The following is a 14167-nucleotide window of genomic DNA, read 5'->3' as shown; positions in this document are numbered from 1 at the left end:
GTCCATTTCGAACATCACTTAGAGAAGAGTCAGTGCAAGATCAACAGCTTTGGATAGTAGTTATGAACATAGGCATGGACATGTTTACCTGTGGCTGAGGTACACAATGAGGGTCTGATGTTTGTTTGAAACAAAAGTCCTATTCTAACCGCTGATCACCAGTGTTAGAGAAAGGATTCCTGGTTGGCTGACAAATGCACCCAGGCCAGGCAGGAACCACCACTCTAGTCAGGGTAAGCTAGATACACACTTGCTCATCCTCTGGTAGCGTGGTACAGAGCAGTCAGGCTTATCTCCAAAGCCAATGTGTAAAGTATTTGTGCAACACACACACACAGAATGCACCACAAAAAGACTTCACTCAGGTTTAAAAATATAGATTATATTTGTATGAATAAAACAAGACCAAAAAGGCAAACACTGAATTTTCAAAGAATATACCAAAAAACTTTGCTTAAAAATCAATAGCACTAACAGGTTACTTTATGTTACGCTTAACCAAGGTAAATCCAAAGTTCAGGCCAACCGCGATGCAGTGCGTGTTAGATATATCTCCAAACTGGTCCCGCTGAAGGTTTACCGCCTGAAGCTGAGTGATGTACCCCGTTCATGGGGGAGACAGTCACCGGGAGCAAGTAGAGCATCGCTAGCGATGATCCTGTGGGTGTGACGAGTTGACCAAGCATTGCAGATGGTAGACAAGGCATCACGGTCGTAGGTGGCCATGATTCCTGTGCAAGGAAATGATGCTGTGATGGCTCATGCTGACCCTTCGAGCGAGCGGCTCAGTCCCAGTATGAACAGGCAAGGTTGCGGTCATGAAGAGCCCCAGAAATGTATTTTAGGGACCCAGGAGCTATAGATGATGAAAAGCAGCTGCAGAACCCACTTCTGAGGCCGAGAGCTTGGAAGGGGCACCTCATGCAAGGGTAGGACTCACAAAAGGCCAAAAGAGTCCAGCAGCACCAGCAGAAGTGTAGGAAGTTTTTTGTTCCCCTGAGAATTTAAGAAACAGAAGTCAAGCCATCAAGCCCTTGAAGATCTCTTGGAGGGAAGGCAGAGCCTAGCTCTCCTTCCAGCAGAGTCAGGTAGCAGCAGGCAGCAGGTCAATAAGTGGGAAACCAGTCCTTCCAGAAATGCAGTCCAATTGAGTCATTAAGCAGTACAGCAGTCCTTCTGACAGAGGTTCAGTGAACAATACAAAAGAGTCTGATTGTAGAGGGTCAGAGACCTATTAATTATTCCCAAAAGTGCCTTTGATGTAAAAGGTGACTTCAAAAGAACTCTCTGAAGTGCGCAAAGATCCGTTTCAACCCAGTCCGTTCTGGCAGGCTAACTCTTAGGGGTAAATCAGTGCTTTGTGTGAAGACAGGAGTCAACTCTCCCCCGGTGCACAGACATAATATTGAGTTTTTATTTCAGGAGTACAAAAATTTCGAGTTGGAAATATCAAAGGGACTGAATATCGATGTCAAGAAAATCGGTGACCAGAATATCGACATGAAGGTAAGAAATATCGTTTTTGTTAATATCGAAGTCAGTAATATCATTTGTAAAAATATTGTTGTTAATAATATCGCTTTTTATATTAGTTATGTATTTTAGTATGTATTTTAAATGTATGTTCTATATTTTTGGTTCAGTATTGTATTTTTTAAAATATATGTATAACATTTTTAGAAGTTATAAAAAAAAAAATTAAGTACATTTAGTATTTTATTTCCATAGCAGGTTGTGGGTTTATAGGGGAATAGGGTGGGAAGTAATTTAATTATAGTAAATTTAATAATAATTTTTAGAAATGATTAATTATATTTCATTACATTTTGTTTTTTTATTCCGTAGCGGGTTGTGAGTTTATATGGGAATAGTGTGGGAAGTAATTTAATTATAAAAACATAATTATTAATTTGTATTTATTGCTATTGATAATTAATTTATTGTAAATAAATTATTATTTGGTAATTAATGTTTAATAATTGATTAATTGATAATTATATTAATTGTGTTATTGTTTTTGGGAGCGGGTTGTGGGTTTATAGGGGAATAGATTAAGAAGTAATTTAAAAATAAGTAATTATTAATTTGTATTTTTTATTATTTATAAATAATTTATTATTAATTAATGAATATTTGGTTGTTTAATTAAAAAAACTATTTAATTGATAAGTATGTTAATTTTAACCCTCTGCTATCCAACACTTTCCCTACAGTTACACTCTCTGGAGTGGGAATTGTAATTTTTACCCTTACGCTATCCAACACTTTCCCTACTGTTGCACTCTCTGGAGTGGGATTAGTAATTTTTATCCTTACGCTATCCAACACTTTCCCCACTGTTGCACTCTCTGGAGAGGGAATCATAATTTTAACCCCTTCACTATCCAACACTTTCCCTACTATTGCACTCTCTGGAGTGGGAATAGTAATTTTTACCCCTACGCTATCCAAAACTTTCCCTACTGTTGCACTTACCGGAGTAGGAATAGTAATTTTTACCCCTTCGCTGTCCAACACTGTCCCTACTGTTGCACTCACTGGAGTGGGGATAATAATTTTTACCCCTACGCTATCCAACACTTTCCCTACCATTGCACTCTCTGGAGTTGGAATAGTAATTTTTACCCCTACGCTATCCAACACTTTCCCTACTGTTGCACTCACTGGAGTGCAAATAGTAATTTTTACCCCTACGCTATCCAACACTGTCCCTACTGTTGCACTCTCTGGAGTGGGGATAATAATTTTTACCCCTACGCTATCCAACACTTTCCCTACCGATGCACTCTCTGGAGTATGAATAGTAATTTTTACCCCTACGCTATCCAACACTTTCCCTACTGCTGCACTTACTGGAATAGGAATAGTAATTTTTACCCCTTCGCTGTCCAACACTGTCCCTACTGTTGCACTCCAATCCAATCCAATCCAAACAGCTTTATTCGACAAAAGTCATAAAAGCGAGACAAAACAAGTACAGGTACAAAATACACAAATAATTTAACAAGAATCAGTGTAAAAGCGAAGCTACTTAAAATATTTACAAGTTTTAAAAAAGCATATAATAAAAAGATCATTGGGTAAAACATACCAGATGTCTGACTTTACTATCTGATACTCTTAGCTCTTATAATCATTGCCCACCCCAGAAATTTGGCAACCCCCACAACAATTACCGGGTCAGTGCAAGTGCGAAGGAGCCTTCCTGCTTCAACACTCTGTCTAGTGCCCAATAATAGGCAAACGGGTTTCAACCACACACGCCTCGGGGCCGAGTAAGCTGGGCATATAAAAAACATATGCACTAATGTTTCCACCTGGGATTTGCAAAAGGGGCATAAATTACTTTTCTGGGGTTCCTTCTGGGCTACAAATGAATTTAAGGGCAACGCTCCCACCCGCATCTGGAAAAACAATTTCCTATCAAGAACTTTGGTTACAAGATCCCAGAAGTGTTCTAGCCTAGGGACGAGTTTGATGTTCATAAATTCGTCCGAAAGCGAAAAGGGTTTAGTGGCAGAGAGTACCTTTGTGTTTACCAGCTCCCAATATTTCTCCTTCAAGAGAGCTTTAGATGGAAAAATAGCTGCTGTAGGGTTATCCCAAAGTTCGCTCAACCCCAGAGCCTCAAGGGATTTTCTAGTTTCGTTAAGCCAAGCAATCTTCCGGGAGCCCACCATCGCCAATATGTCAAGAAAACCCTCTGCATACTCTGCCAGCGCCGGAGTGGTCCATAGGCGACGCCAATAAAGGATAGGTCGAAGCCTGGCTACATCAGCTATAGAGTTCTTCCCAAGGTCATACCTTAGGGGGACTAAAGGTGTGCTCTGCGGGAGGGAGGTGATACTGCGCAAGAACTTGTTTTCCGAGATGGTTAAGGAAGACAGGTTCTCGTACCCCCACAGTTCCGCACCATAAAGAGCCGAGCTCACCGCTTTGGCACTATAGACCTGTAACACGGGTCTAATGGGCTTCGAAGGAGACTTTTTGAATTCAGCAGCTAGTACACCAGCTAACTGTCTGTGTTTTAGAGTAGTCAGATCTCTCTGTAACTTCCATGCAAAGTTATTTTGGATATTAACTCCAAGATAATTAAAAGCCTGCACTTGTTCTAGTGGATTGTTAAACAAAACAAATTGATTTCTAAAAGATTTGTGTGGCCTGAATGTCATAAGCTTAGTTTTTTTTATATTGACCTCCAGGCCACGATCAACACAAAAGGACTCAAAAATATTTAATGAACGCTGAAGGCCGCCAGGTGTCTTAGCAATTAAAAGTGTGTCGTCAGCGAACATTAAAATTGGGACCTTAGTGTTGCCAAGAACGGGAGCGTCAACGTGTGCTTCCAAAAGTCGATCCGCTATGTCGTTAATATATAGGGAAAATAAAGTGGGGGCCATTGCACAGCCTTGCCTGACACCTCTCTGGACCGGAAAATCCTCGGTCAACATGCCCTGGCCACCCCATCTGATTCTAGCCAAATTATCTTCATGAAGCCTCTGGATTAGGGACAACAATCCGCCATGAAGCCCCAAATCTTTTAGAGTCTGCCACAGTTTTGAACAAGGGACTAAATCAAAGGCAGCCCTTAGATCCACGAACACTGCATACAAATTTCCCTTACCCAAGACCACTGTTGCACTCTCTGGAGTGGGGATAATAATTTTTACCCCTACGCTATCCAACACTTTCCCTACTGTTGCACTCTCTGGAGTTGGAATAGTAATTTTTACCCCTACGCTATCCAACACTTTCCCTACTGTTGCACTTACTGGAGTAGGAATATGAATTTTTACCCCTCCGCTGTCCAACACTTTCCCTACTGTTGCACTCTCTGGAGTGAGAATAGTAATTCTTATCCCTTTGCTATCCACCACTTTCCCTACTGTTGCACTCACTGGAGTGCAAATAGTAATTTTTACCCCTACGCTATCCAACACTGTCCCTACTGTTGCACTCTCTGGAGTGGGGATAATAATTTTTACCCCTACGCTATCCAACACTTTCCCTACCGTTGCACTCTCTGGAGTGTAAATAGTAATTTTTACCCCTACGCTATCCAACACTTTCCCTACTGTTGCACTTACTGGAATAGGAATAGTCATTTTTACCCCTCCACTGTCCAACACTTTCCCTACTGTTGCACTCTCTGGAGTGGGAATAGTCATTTTTACCCCTACGCTATCCAACACTTTCCCTACTGTTTCACTGCCTGGAGTAGGAATGGTAATTTCATCCCCTCCGCTATCCAATATTTTCTCTCTCGCTTTAGTTAATGTAGTGTATAATGTATTTTAAAAAGATTAACAATATTCAAATTTTTTAATTTGTTAAATATAATTTTTATATTTTTATTTATATTATTGGTGTATGTGTATATATACGTATTTATACATTTTAACATGTTTTTTAACAATTTATAAGTCATTAAAATAATTATTTATAAATATTATTAGGTAAGTATATATATTATAATTTATACATATATATGTTTAATTTCTTTTTACATTTGGGGGCCGATTCCGATCCTGTATTTTTTTTCCCCGTACGACTCGTATCCATATTTTTTTACGTACGAATCGTACAAGTACCGTACAAACGGTGAAGTACGATTCATACGGGAAAAATACATACGAATCGCCTCGGGAAAAGTCTACGAGATGTCCCCGGACAGTTTTAAGTACGAGTCATAAAACTGAAGTCCGAGCGCACAAGTCCGATCCGTACCGGCGTTCCGAATGCACAAGCGTATGAAAAACGTCCCGTACGGAGCGAACTGTGTATGACCCCTACCCCGGGTACACTTGTGCCCGGGGTACGAGTCGTACGGCCTCCCCACCCCAGCCTCGTATGTACGCGCCATACCCCCAGCCCCGTATGTACGTGCCGTACCCCCACCCCAGCCCAGTATGTACGCGCCGTACCCCCAGCCCCGTATGTACATGCCGTACCCTCACCGCAGCCCCGTATGTACGTGTCGTACCCCCACCCCAGCCCCGAATGTACGCGCCATACCCCCAGCCCCGTATGTATGTGGCGTACCCCCACCCCAGCCCCGTATGTATGCGCCATACCCCCAGCCCCGTATGTATGTGCCGTACCCCCACCCCAGCCCCGTATGTACGTGCCGTACCCCCAGCCCGGTATGTACATGTCGTACACCCACCCCAGCCCCGTATGTACGTGCCGTACCCCCACCCCAACCCCGTATGTACACGCCATACCCCCAGCCCCGTATGTACATACGGAGCTGGGGTGGGGGTACGGCACGTACATACGGGGCTGGGGGTACGGCTCATACATACGGGGCTGGGGTGGGGGTACGGCGCGTACATATAGGGCTGGGGTGGGGGTATGGCGCGTACATATGCAGGTGGGGTGGGGGTACGGTCCGTACATACGGGGGGATACGGTCCATACATACGGGGCGTGGGGCCCCCCCGTATGTACATATGCAATGTTGGGGTACGCACCGTACATGATGACACGTACGATGTGGGTGATGGCGTGTACGTGAAGTAGCGGGCCCCCTTTTCCTCGTGCATCGCAGCATACTTGGCTTTTCCGGCACTTTTTGGCTCCCATAAAAATATAGCTGTGCGGAGTGCTGTGGGTACAAATCGTACTTTCTGGTCCATAAAACGCTGCCTGACTCCATGCGGACATCGCGTACGCGCTGTCCAGGATCGGAATTGAATGTATTTTTTAGCCGTACGGTGTTTTTTACGATTTGTAAGGAAATGGTATTTCTGTAGGAATCGTACTTGCTGGTTTGTACGGTGGAATTCCCGGGTACGAGTCGTACGGAGAAAACGCTCCGTACGACCATTTGTACCTGGGTTTTACAGGATCGGAATCGGCCCCAATGCGGGATGAAATTCTGGATGCAAACCTTTAGTTGAGAGGTAATTAATTTGTATTAGTTATTTATGACAACAAGAAATATAACTAAATTATAACAATTTATTGCAAGAAATTTCAGTAATGAAAGAATATTATTTAATATCGTGATTTAAATACATGTTGGGATTTAGACACAGAATCAGTAACACCAAACCCTTTGCATTGTGCCCTGTAAGATTTGAGCAAGTAAAAATCTGAAGTAATGTGGTCAGGTATGCAATGCTCATTTTGAGTCTGTGCACCCCAGAAGGTGGAAAACCATGCTTGATTGAAGCATTATCCCAATCTGATGTACCTAAATCATTCAGAATACAGCTATTACCGCAAAGGATTATTAATGAGTCACAAAGAGTAATAATTGGAGTTTCCAGTTCATATACATAAGAAATCAAATTGTTTGAAAATATTAGACAATCAGTGCGTAACAATAAAATGCTATTTAAGACAAAAAATGCTTTGTCATCAGAAATATGTACTTGCTAAGGGTCAGTATCCTGGTAATGTTGGTGAAGGATTTTAAGGAAGCCTGCACTTTTCAGGATCTGAAAATAGTATGGGGCAATCCGGAATTGATTTATGCCAATGCCTGAATGGAAATATAAGCCTAGATGCAATTCTGAAACAGCAGATGGTGATGTATGTTGAGTATTAGCCATACAATGCCCCAACTCCTACATGAGGGAATTGGCATACAAATAGCCCAAAATAAGACTGTTAAGTTACTACAAGTAATCTAACGTATGTGTATGTCCGCACCGTACCCCAGGCGTACCACGGACCGTACATACGCGAGGATCGGGTACACCTGGGGTACAGTGCGGACATACGCGGGTGGGGGGTATGCCTGGGGTACGGTGCGGACATACGTGGGTGGGAGGTATGCCTGGAGTACGGTGCGGACATACGGGGGTGGGGGGTATGCCTGGGGTACGGTGCGGACATATGCGGGTGGGGGGTACGGTCCATACATACAGGGGTGGGGCAACGGTCCGTACATACGGGGGTGGGGGGTATGGTGCGGACATACGCGGGATGGGTGGGAGGCTGGGGGGGCCGTACGACTCGTACCCCGGGCACAAGTGTACTCGGGGTAGGGGTCGTACAAAGTTCGCTCCGTACGGGGCCTTTTCCATGCGCTTGTGTTTTCGGACGGGCGGTACGGATCGTACTTGCACGCTCGGACTTCAGTTTTACGAGTTGTAAGTAAAACTGTCCGGGGACGTCTCGTAGACTTTTCCCGAGGCGATTCGTATGCATTTTCCACGTACGAATCGTACTTCACCGTTTGTACGGGACTTGCACGATTCGTACGTAAAAAAGTACGGATATGAGTCGTACGGGAAAAAAAAATCCAGGATCGGAATCGACCCCATTATGTTTTAGGAATCACTTTGAACAAATGTGTAAAGAACATTTTAAGAATATTCTTTGCCAATTCTGCAAATGGGAATGTTTTTTCTAATACTAATAGCTGAATTACGAAAGCTACTAAGATAATGGCCTTGCAATGTTAGATTTGAGCATGTCAAAATATTATATTGCCAGATATTATGCTGATTGCCTCTCTATCCCTTTGCCTTTCAAGCTACCTTCCAGACATAACTAAATGTTGTAATTTCTAAATTAATCTGAAGACAAAACACCTCAAAGCACACGGCCAAACTCATTGATCCATACATGTTGCTAACATTCCTGATTTCAGATTTTATTTGATGCTTTCATAAGTTAGACAACAGTTCTGTTGATTTAGAGACCTTTCTTACTGGCCAAACAGATTAAAATGAGGAATGTATGACCTTCTGTAATTTTCATTTCTAGAGGTGCTGTTTTTCTATAATCTTTTGGTAACTTTCTGCTAACTTCAACTTGCACAAAATGTTAATATCAACCTTTTGGCCACAATCACCTATTGGAAACATGGTACAAAGTGGTATACATCCTATCAGTATTATTCTAACATATGGTGGATTTTGTCCCATGCAGGATCATAATGACTTGAAGTCATGCACATTGAAAAGAATCCTTATACCTTCAATAATTGAAACATATTAGGAACTTCCTTTGAGATGGTTTCATGACAAAGTTTCATGCTTTAATCAAAAACTGACTAACTATGCCAGTGCGGGCCATTTAATCTCAAAAGTCTACAAATACTTCATTTAACATGTGAATTATTTTGCTTTGATTTGGTGAAAGCCTTACATTGAGAGGATGGTCAATTGTACTTGCAAGTGGTTTAGTGTAAAATCTTGAATTCAGTTTTGCTTTGGGACACCTATTAGGAGCAAGTCCTATTTCGATGAGTATTGCTGACAGCTCTTGTCATGGTATGTTATATTATGTTAAGTTATGTTAAGTTATGTTATGTTGTGTTGTGTTGCATTTTGTTATGTTATGTTACGTTACATTACATTGCTAATATTGTAGAGTCTGCCATTAGTATTGACTACTTGTTCTCTCAATTATCTGAGTTTCGGTCCATGGCATCTCAACCTTTAACATAAAATAACAAACTCTTTAATGTTTTCTGCTGATATGTTTAGTATGTGCTGGTATGACATATTAGACTGCTGTGTTTGTTGTGAGGTTGACCGTTGAAGACATTTGTAAATTGTTGTCTAAATACTCATATTTTGGATGTTTCTGAAACCATAGCGCAGTAGATGTATGAACCTGGAGAATATATAGAGAGGCAAATTTGGTAATTTGTTGTGCAACATGTTGGATAGTAATAGCCCCTTTGCCCTGTATCAAGCATCTAGCAGAATCAGACCTAGCCATCTGCCAGGTAAGAGCTCAATAAAAACAAGGATAATCACCATGAGATGAATTGTAGGCTAACACAGACTTATAGGGCCACATGTATCATGCATGTTACTGATTGCAAACGGGCCAATTCGCAGAATCAGGCCATTTACGACTGGTAAATGCATTTTGGTTAGTATGAATTTCAATTTGCGATTATGGAATTGCGAATACACACCGATTCGGTATTAGGAAGGGGAGTGTTTAGGCCGCCCCTCCTAATACCGGACAACATTGGAATGTAAGAATGTTTTGCGACCGAAATGCGGTCCTAAAACATTCACACTTTACCACCTACTTCAAGTAGGTGGTAACCCATTTGCAAATGGGAAGGGGTCCCTTTGGGGCCTCTTCCCCATTGGAAATGGTACTGAAAATGTTTTTTCAGAGCTGGCAGTGGTTACATGGACCACTTCCTGCTCTTAAAAAATGTAAAAACACCTTTTCATTTTTCTTTTTTTAAATGCAACCTGTTTTCCTTTAAGGATAATGTACTGCCTTTAAAAAAAATGATTGCTTTATTTAAAAGCAATCACAGACATGGTGGTCTGCTGACCCCAGCAGGCCACCATCCCTGTGATTTTAGTGATTCCTAATGGGTCGCAAATTGAGACCTACCTCATTAATAGTCATCAGGTAGGTCAATTTGCGGCCCACTAGGAATTTCTAAATGAAGCTCCTGGAGTTTCATACATTAGTAATCGCAATTAGTTATACACTATTTCCAATAATTATACATGTGGCCCATGGTCATTATATTTACTGGTTAACAACTCTTTTATCACTCAACTTTTTTCAAGATGGGTTATGCTGCAGCATATCTGTTTCCCACATGGACTATCCTGAAATGATACCAATAGAACGTTCTAGGTTGCCTTTGAATTGGCCACTGATCTTAGTATAGATATGTACTGTGATGTACTGAGAATAGTGTGGTGACACTGCACCTTCTCCAAGGACAGCTAAGTGATTAAAATTGCATACCAATGCAATGTAGGTTATTTTTTTTAAAGTCTGAAGTTTGTTTACCAGTGTCATCAATGATGTCATTTGAAATGGTGGATTTCAGTGTTTCTTTGGTTTTTAAACATTAGTTTTTATATCATTACAACACCTAACTAAAATGTAATTTTAATCTTTTTTTTACATTAGTGATTTTTTAGTTTTTTTAATCTAAGATAAAATCATAGCACCTTACCTAACTATAATGTCATTTTAGCCTTTGTTTTTTGGAGTGAATTTCTCAGGCATTTGTAACACAAAGAGAAGATATTTGTAGCATACCTGACTATAAAGTCACTTTAACTTTAGCTTTTTCCAGTGACTTTCTATGTTTAAAAAATATATAAAGTACGTTTTCTGGAGTTTGCTGCTCTGCACCCAGCCATCCGCTGTCGGCCAAACCCAGCCTTCAACAGTGTGCAGTATAGGGTTGGCTAAAGAGCAAGTTCTGCAGCCAGGCTCTGTGCCCAACCCCCACTCCCACTGTACTGTTGCTCATGCTCCGCCTGCATATTATGACTGGATCATGCAAGCTTGACTTGGTGGAGCTTGCACAGTCCTGTGGCACAATAAGTGTGAAACTTGAGCAGCGGTGCCGGAGGAGTACCATGGCACCACAATTTAAATAAACAAATAAAAATACATATAATGTGGAATATGTGTCTGAGAGGCTATTGGCATCTGTAAAGAGTTGGGCACAGGGCTTGTCTGGAGGACAAGCCCTCCTGCCAACCCCCACTGAACATGGCCTTTGGCCCCCTGGCAATGGGGTGTTCACCACCAGCAGAGGCTGGACACATGCAGTGGATTCACCACCTGCAGGGAGATGGGGTTCCATGGAGAATTGGGAGCACGTCCATGCCAGGGATTAGACCATGCAGACAACTATTCACTGTGCACAGCCAATGAGCGCAGGGCTTGGCTCCCGGCCAGACCCTGCAGCTAATCCTTCCCTGTATGCAGTTCAAGGTAGTGTGCGGCAGAGGCTTGGCTGTCTGCAGCAGGGAGTTGGATGTAACCCCCCCTTAAGCAAAGCCAAAGGTTGCGTGAAGCTGGAGGATGGGCTACCCACGGGTTCGGCTAGGCTAGGCCATGCGACCGATCTCCTGTTGTGCATTACATAAGAAGGTGCAATGCACGGAGTTAGCTGTCTGTGGCAGGGTTGGGCTCAGGAACTTGCCAGAGGCCAGGCGCTGCTTCTAACCCCTGCTGCATACAGTCCGAATCTATGCTTACCTTAAGAAAAACTCAGAAATCAACTGAAAAAAAACAAATGTTAAAGTGACAAGATATGGTAATAAGACCTTCCTTACATAAAAATATCCCTACAAATTTGTTGAAAATCTAAAGGTTATGGTGACATTATAGTTAGGTGTAGAAATAAAACAAACAACAATATTTAAAAAACATAAAAAACACTGAAATTCACTTTCGTTTACTGAGCTAACTATAACTGCACCCACCATGGATTGATTTTGACCTCACAGACCACATCACTCTTATCATCAGGGTATATAAATATGAAGTTAGGAATATTAAATCTATATTTTCCTTAATGCTATTCTGGTAGTTGATATCTTGGCCATGATAGTTTGGGAGTCGATATTTTTAGCTGCAACATTCTGACTTGTGACCTATCTCATCTCACATTCATGGCCTCTCTCTAAACAGCCAACTACATAAATTTCATCTACTAATGATGCTGTAAAATAATGTAATGCTGACTGACTTCCCATTAATCAGTTGTGAATGGCTGTGTGGGAAACTCTTGATAACATTTCTTAAAAATGTTATTTTCAAGTCCATTTATTCAAAGCATAGAGAACATTATGGCCTAGTTATTTCAATAGCTATGACATTAATATTCACTAATTGGAAATCTGTGTCAGTTGTTTTGGTTCACACACGTTTGAGAGGGATGCTCTTTTCTAACAGGAGATCAATCATTTCAATAAAAAAATCTTTTACCCATGTTTATTCTTCATGCTGTCTATCAATCAGAATGTTATTTCACATCTATATCTATATCTGCATATATCCATATTCCATATATATATGTATATATATATTTTCACCAAGAGACAAAGGTTACAGGGACGTTATAGTTAGGAAATATTTTACATGCACAAAACCAACAAAATTTAGCAGTTATAGTTACAGTTATCTCACTTTACTGTTGCTTGTGCCCTAATGTAACTATAACTCATGCCCTCACTACTCACTGCTAATTCCCCACATATATCATTTATGACATCTCCTTTGACAGCAGTGATGATATCAGTGCAACATTTGCTGTAAAATTATTTATGAGAAAACTGTGCATGGTGGGGGCGTGAGTTATAGTTACCTTAGGGTATGAGTTATAGTTAATTGTGATAACTGTAAGTAAAACTACTGAATTTCTATGGTTTTGTTTGTGTAAAATGTGAACCTAACTATAACGTTCCGGTAACCTTTGGTCTTTTTAGTGACTATTACATATATGTGTGACGCTACACTACAGACACTATGGGGCCGATTCCGATCCTGGAAAAAACGGGTACGAATCGTCAGACGGAGCGTTTTCTCCGTCCGACTCGTACCCGGGAAAAATACCTTACAAACATACAAGTATGATTCGTACGGAAACACCATTTCCATACGAATCGTAAAAAACACCGACCGGCAAAAAAATACATACAAATCGGATACGGGACACCGCATACGCGACATTCGCACGGAGTCAGGCAGCGTTTTACGGATCAGCAAGTACGATTCGTACCCACAGCACTTCGCACGGCAACATTTTTACGGGACCCAAAAAGTGCCGGAAAAGCTAAGTACGCCGCGATGCACGTCGAAAAGGGGGCCCGGTACTCACTGTACCCCCATCCCTATACGTCCGCACCGTACCCACAGCCCCCCCATGTACGCACCGTACCCCCACCCCCCGTAGGTATGGAGCGTACCCCCACCCCGTAGGTACGGTGCAGACCCCCACCCCTGTAGATACGGAGCGTACCCCCACCCCCATAGGTACGGTGCGGACCCCCACCCCCATAGGTACGGAGCTTACCCCCACCCCTGTAGGTACGGTACGGACCCCCACCCCCGTAGGTACGGAGCGTACCCCCACCCCCGTAGGTACGGTGCAGACCCCCACCCCCGTAGGTACGGGGTGGAGGTACACTGGCTGCCAACATTTCCTGGTTTGAATTGTTGGCAGCCAATCGATCACAGCACAAGATCGGAAGGGTTCGCGAATCCACCGGGTCCCTATATATGCAACCGGAAATTTCTTTACATTTCTCAACAAATACTAATTGGATTTACACCAAATCACAAAAAGGCACTTCTTAAAACCAACATCTACCTTCCCACCAAATTTGAAGTAATTCAGTTCAGCAGTTCAGGCTGTAGCCATATCTAAAGGTCCTATGGGTATTACCATGGGGAAAACGCACTTTTAATCAACCCC

General features: G+C 42.1%; 1 protein-coding gene across 2 annotated transcripts in view; it reads left to right on the top strand.

Annotated features, from left to right (window-relative positions):
• C9H14orf132 (chromosome 9 C14orf132 homolog) overlaps nt 1-14167 on the top strand; it is a 405577-nt gene that overhangs the window by 207331 nt on the left and 184079 nt on the right. Inside the window, exon 2 of one of the 2 annotated variants that reach the window (XM_085626448.1) lies at nt 1423-1506. The exons of the other annotated variant lie outside the window; for it this stretch is intronic. Within the exon in view, the coding sequence (XP_085482574.1) occupies nt 1423-1506 (84 nt within the window). The remainder of the gene's footprint in view (nt 1-1422; nt 1507-14167) is intronic. 2 annotated transcript variants of the gene reach the window in all.

Source organism: Triturus cristatus, chromosome 9, assembly GCF_964204655.1.
Source record: "Triturus cristatus chromosome 9, aTriCri1.1, whole genome shotgun sequence".
In the NCBI taxonomy this organism is placed as follows: Eukaryota; Metazoa; Chordata; class Amphibia; order Caudata; family Salamandridae; genus Triturus; species Triturus cristatus.
The sequence above is the reverse complement of the archived record's forward strand: the minus strand, read 5'-3'. Positions and strand labels throughout refer to the sequence as shown.